Source organism: Gossypium hirsutum, chromosome A11 (genome assembly GCF_007990345.1).
Source record: "Gossypium hirsutum isolate 1008001.06 chromosome A11, Gossypium_hirsutum_v2.1, whole genome shotgun sequence".
NCBI classification, from domain to species: domain Eukaryota; kingdom Viridiplantae; phylum Streptophyta; class Magnoliopsida; order Malvales; family Malvaceae; genus Gossypium; species Gossypium hirsutum.
The window spans coordinates 116,314,896-116,321,133 of NC_053434.1; the positions used below are offsets into that span (position 1 = coordinate 116,314,896).

General features: G+C 37.3%; 1 protein-coding gene across 1 annotated transcript; it reads left to right on the top strand.

Moving 5' to 3' along the window:
• The first annotated feature begins 3,408 nt into the window (after nucleotides 1-3,408).
• On the top strand, nucleotides 3,409-5,919 carry LOC107954294 (probable LRR receptor-like serine/threonine-protein kinase At4g36180). The gene is made up of 6 exons (XM_016889809.1): nucleotides 3,409-3,586; nucleotides 3,701-4,394; nucleotides 4,532-4,600; nucleotides 4,773-5,199; nucleotides 5,596-5,697; nucleotides 5,791-5,919. Exons 1-6 carry the CDS (start codon nucleotides 3,409-3,411, stop codon nucleotides 5,917-5,919), a joined length of 1,599 nt encoding a protein of 532 aa, XP_016745298.1.
• Nucleotides 5,920-6,238: the final 319 nt, after the last annotated feature.

Genomic DNA, 6,238 nt, shown 5'->3' on the forward strand with positions numbered 1-6,238 from the left:
ATCCATCTGGCTGAGTCATATAGATTTCCTCTTCCAAATTACCGTGTAAAAACGCAGTCTTCACATCAAGTTGAACTAGTTCGAGATCATATTGTGCAACCAAGGCTAGCAAAATCCGTATAGATGAATGCTTCACAACTGGAGAAAACACTTCATTATAGTCTATTCCTTCTTTCTGAGTGTAACCCTTTGCTACCAATCTAGCCTTGTATCGAATTTTAGTTTTACCAGGAAATCTTTCCTTCTTTGCATATACCCATTTGCATCCAATTGCCTTCTTTCCCTTGGGTAGTGTCACCAACTCCTAGGTACTATTTTTATGAAGAGACTGCATTTCTTCATTCATTGCTTGCTTCCACTTTACACCATCAGGGTTACTTATTGCTTCTGTGTAAGTAGAAGGAATATCATCATCTGCAATTGGAAGTGCATAGGCCACTATATCATCAAAGCGAGCAGGCTTACGAATCTCTCTTCTTGGCCTCCTATATGCAATTGAATCTTGTTGCTGTAGAGGTTCTTGGGTAGGAACCTCTTCATCATTTGTCCCATCAATATTAGCTGGATCATCGTTAACCTTTTCAAGCTCCACCTGCTGCAAAGTACTATTGGTTTTGTCATCCTTTTATGAATCCTTGTACTTTAACATGGTTGATTCATCAAAAGTCATATCTCTACTGAAAACAATCTTCCTTGTATCAGGACACCAGAGACGATATTCTTTTACTCCATCAGTTATACCCAAGAATAATGCTTTCTTTGCTCTTGGGTCTATCTTAGATTCTTTTACATGATAATATGCAGTGGAACCAAATACATGTAAAAAATCATAATCAGTAGCAGATTTACCAGTCCACATCTCCATAGGAGTTTTTCCATTTATTGCAGCTGATGGCAAATGGTTAATTAGATGGCACGCATATGTAACTGTCTTAGCCCAAAATTCTTTGCCCAATCCAGCATTGGACAACATACATCGAACTTTCTCCAGTATAGTTCGATTCATGCGTTCTGCCACCCCATTCTGCTGTGGTGTATCCCGAACAGTTAAGTGTTGCACAATGCCCTCATCTTGACATACTTGTAGAAATGGATCATTTTTGTACTTAGTGCCGTTATCTGATCGAAGTCGTTTGACCTTTCGACCAGTCTGAGTCTCCACCATCTTTTTCCATTTCAGAAATGCATCCAAAACTTCACTTTTTCTTTTCATTATATACACCCATACTTTTCTTGAATAATCATCAACAAAAGTAACAAAATAGTGCATACCTCCCAAAGAAGCCATTTTGGTAGGTCCCCACACATCACTGTGAACGTAGTCTAGAATTCCTTTCGTATTGTGAATTGCTGGACCAAATTTTACCCTCGTCTGCTTGCCCAGAACACAATGTTCACAGAATTCCAATTTACAAGAATTTGCACCTTTCAACAAGCCTTGCTTCGCTAAAGTCTGCAAAGCTTTTTCACCAGCATGTCCCAATCGCATATGCCATAATCTGGTAGCCTCTGAATCTACATCTTTTGTAGAAACTGTTGATGTTGATCCAATAACTGTACTTCCATTTAAAAAGTACAAGTTATTTCTTCTTGTGTCTTTCATCACCGTCAATTGCCCAGCTACTACTTTTAGTAATCCATCTCTCAAAGTGATTGTGAGCCCTTTAGATTCTAGGGCCCCTGATGAGATGAGATTTTTCTTCAGGCTAGGTACGTAGCGAACATCTGTCAAGACTTGGATTGAGCCATCGTGATTTTTCAATTGGACTGTACCCACTCTCATTGTCTTACAAGCACTATCATTGCCCATAAGAACAATTCCACCTTCTAGCTCTTTAAGACTAGAAAACCAGTCCTTATTAGGACACATATGGTAAGTACATCCTGAATCCAAAATCCACTCATCCGTTTGACATGCCATTGCCATGCCAACCAAGCTAAAGTCTGACTCCTCATCATGCTCCGCTACACATGCACTAGAAATAGCCTTGCCCTTTTGTAGCTTAGGAAATTCTTTTTCCAATGCCCTTTTTCACGGCAAAAGGCACATTCATCTTTGGCGGGTCTCCCTTTGGACTTTTGCCTTGTACCAGATTTGCTGCTATGTGAACGACCTCTTACTGTTAAGACTTCTGCAGTTGTATCTCTGTGATCTCTTTTATCTTTCTTTCGAGTCTCAGATCTATACAACGTACTACAGACTGCATCAAATGTGATCGTGTCCTTCCCATGAAGCAATGTGGTGGTAAGATGATCATATTCACCAGGAAAGGAATTCAACAACAATAATGCCTTGTCTTCATCTTCAAATTTCTCATCCAAATTTAGCAAGTCTGCTAAAATTTTATTGAATGAGTTCACATGGTCATTCATCGACATACCAGGTGCATACGTGAATCGATAAACTTTCTTTTTAATATAAAGCCTATTTTCAAGACTTTTCGTTAGAAACTTTTCTTCCAGTGTATCCCTTAACTTCTTCGCTGATGTCTCCCTCATGACAGAGTACTTCTGCTCTTTGGCCAAACATAGGCAGATTGTACCACATGCCTGTCTATTGATCTTGGCCCACTCCTTGTCATCCATCTTGTCAGGTTTTTCTTCAAGGGCTATATCTAGCTCTTGCTGACATAAGACATCCAGGATCTCACATTGCCACATACCAAAATTATTGGTACCGTCAAATTTCTCTATTTTAAATTTTGCATTTGTCACAGTAGTCCTTGCTGATGACGATGCTGCTGCCATTTTTCTCCTCAATCCCAACTACTGTATACGTGAACAGTACTGTATACCTAAATAGTACCATATACGTGAATAGTGTCATATACGTAAATAGTGTCGTAAATGGTCGTATTCTCCAAGTACGAATCTGGCTCTGATACCAATTGTTGCGCGAAAGCATGTGAAAGAGTAAAAATATTGTACTGAAAAATCACACTAAGTTCAATTCCCAGGAAAGAGAGGTAGATCACGAAGATCACTTAAATACCAAGTCTTTCCTAGCCAGAATATCCCTCTATCGTAATTTAATAGCACAATAAATCACTACAATCACATTCACAAAATATGCAAAATAAATAATAAAGAACACCAGAATTTTAACGAGGTTCAGCAAATTTTGCCTACGTCCTAGGGCACTACCAAATATATTTCACTCCAAAAATTACAAGTGAAATTTACAAATAGGGAGAGAGAATAATGTCTTAAGTAGAGAATGGAAATTATGGGATGAAGAAAGTAAGAAATGGTTAAGCCTATTTATAGTTGAGGTTCAAGGATCAACTTGCAATGTCCCTATACAATTAGGGACCAAAATTGCATTTATCCCATGCTAACTTTTAACCCAACTTGCCAACCAATCTTACTTTCTTCTTTCGGTGCCCACCCTTTTTGACTTTTCAAACAATGGGTGGGTTCCAATACATACATATCCCAAAATTTTTCGGTTTGTTGGAGAGTTTAACATATCTTAACCTCTCTCGAGCACAATTCCAGGGAGAAATTCCTCATAACCTGGGGAATCTTTCAAAGTTGCAGTATCTTGATCTTCGAAGTAATAACTGGTGGGATATCGAAGCTACAAGTCTTGAATGGATTTCTAGACTTTCTTCCTAGCATTACCTTGATTTGAGTTTTGCGGATCTTCGTAAAGCAACTTATTGGCTGCAGGTAACATTCAAACATCCTTCATTGTTAGAGTTGCACTTGTCAGCTTGCAGTTTGGAAGACGATCCGTCTCCTATCGGTGTCAATTCTACAAAATCACTGGTTGTTCTTGATCTTTCTGAGAACAACTTTTCTTCAGTACCTATGTCAATATTTGGTCTTCATGGTCTTGTGTCCATTGATCTTATTGGCAATTCTTTAGAAGGCTCAATTCCAGATTACTTTAGGAACATCTCATTTCTTGAAGTTCATGATCTTAGTGGGAACTCACTCAATTCATCCACACCCAACTCTTTATTTGGTTTAAATCATCTTCAATTCCTTAATCTCTCGGGCAATGAAATTTATCAAGACATATCAGAAATCCTTCTGAGTCTGTCTAGATGTTGTTTGGATTGCTTAGAGTCATTGGACATGGCACATAACCATCTTTTTAGCCATTTAATTGATCAACTTGGGCACTTTAAAAACCTAGCTCACTTGTCGCTTGCTGGAAACAATATTTCTGGTTCCATTCCATCGTTAATTAGGGAGTTATCATCTTTGAAGTTCTTTGATGTTTCAGAAAATCAATTAAATGGTACTTTTCCAGGCTGTTTTGGTCAACTGGAAAGTTTAGAAACTCAAAATTTGGGGTGTAACCTTTTGGAAGGAGTTGTATCAGAAACCCATTTTTTTAATCTTACGAGATTGAAAACTCTAGCATCATCACAGAACAGGCTCAGGTTTGAACCAAACTCAAGCTGGATTCCACTATTTTAATGTTGAATTATCAAACTGGGGCAATGGCAACTTGGCCCGAAGTTTCCTAGATGGTTAAAATTCTAAAAGAATTTATCTGTTTTAGATATCTCCGATGCAGGAACTTCGGATATCCTGCCCACTTGGCTTTTGAACTTGTCTTATCAATTTCAATATGTAAATCTTTCCTGTAATCGACTTACTGGAGGGATTTCATATTTGAACGTGAAAGACGTTGTTGACTTGAGTTCAAACCGATTCACAAGCCCATTGCCAAGACTATTCCCAACTTTACAATTTTTAATTTTGTCAAATAATTCATTTTCAAGTCCGCTTTTTGAATTAGTTTGTAATTCATTAAGAACTGAACCGATAAGAATTCTTGCCATTGAAACAAATCTTCTCTCTGGAGAAATCCCAGATTGCTGGAATCGTTGGCGAGGTTTGGGTTACTTAAATTTGGAAAAAAACAAATTGATTGGGAAAATCCCACCTTCTTTGGGACATTTAAATCTTTTCGTGCTAAACCTTCGTAGCAATGACATGTTTGGAGAATTACCATCTACATTGCAACACTCTACGAGGTTGATTACGCTTGATCTTAGTGACAATCATTTCAATGGAAGTGTACCAGCATGGATTGGGGACAAGCTCTCAAAACTTGAGATTCTAATCCTTCGATCGAATACCTTGGATGGCCACATTCCTCAAAAAATTTGTCAACTTCAATCTCTTCAGATCTTGGACCTTGGCCACAACAACATTTCAGGAGCTATTCCAAATGTTTTAGTAATTATAGTGCAATGGCTAACAAAAGTAACCAAAATAGCTATATGTTTCAGTGGTCAAGTATCAGTACTAATTTCTTTTACTTGAGAGCATTATTAATGCTGAAACGATGAGAGGATGAAAATAGTTCCACACTAGGACTTGTTACAAGCATATGTCTTTCAACTAATAGACTCATAGGAGAGATCCCAAAAGAACTTGGAAGTGTCGTTGAGCTACAGTCATTAAATCTATCAAGGAGTCTCCTAATAGGAAATAAATAGAACAAAATTGGCAACATGGAGTTGATGGAATCTCTTGACTTGTCGAGAAATCAATTAAATTGTGAAATCCCTTCAAGTTTCTCTAATTTGAATTTCTTAAATCACTTCAACGTGTCCTACAACAACTTGACAGGACAAATCCCAACAAGCACTCATCTTCAAAGCTTTGAAAACTTTTCTTACATGGGCAATCATATTTGCGGAACTCCTCTCACTAAGAATTGCACCTCAAAAGGTATTCCAACTGATGTTGCAAAAAATGGAAGTAGCAGTGAAGGAAGTAAAGTGAATTGGCTTTATGCCAGCATAGTTCTTGGCTTTGTAATAGGATTTTGGGGTGTACTGGCTCCCTTGTTTTTCATTAGATCTTGGAGGTATGCATACTATCGAAAGTTGGACCATGTTGGTTGAAAGCTGTATGTCTTGGGCTACTATGGGTGTGGTGGGTGTGGTTTGATGGAAAAAAAAAACTTGTATTTGTGCGTGTTTATAATTGATTATATAGGATTCGAATTTTAAATCTATTAAATGCCATATTTTAAAAAAGGATTATATGAATCAATTAATCTAAACTTTGAGTTTAGATTTAATACTCAATACTTGATTCATGCTTTCTCACTTTTGTAAGAATAAATGACATTTCATGCTTGTATAATTTATTGAAATTAGTGTGCTTTGATAATGTATGATTGTATTTAATTGTATTTCAATAAGGAAGATGTTGTTGAGTTAAAAGAGTGCAATAGTGTGCAAGAAAAGTGAATAGCTTTTTTTTT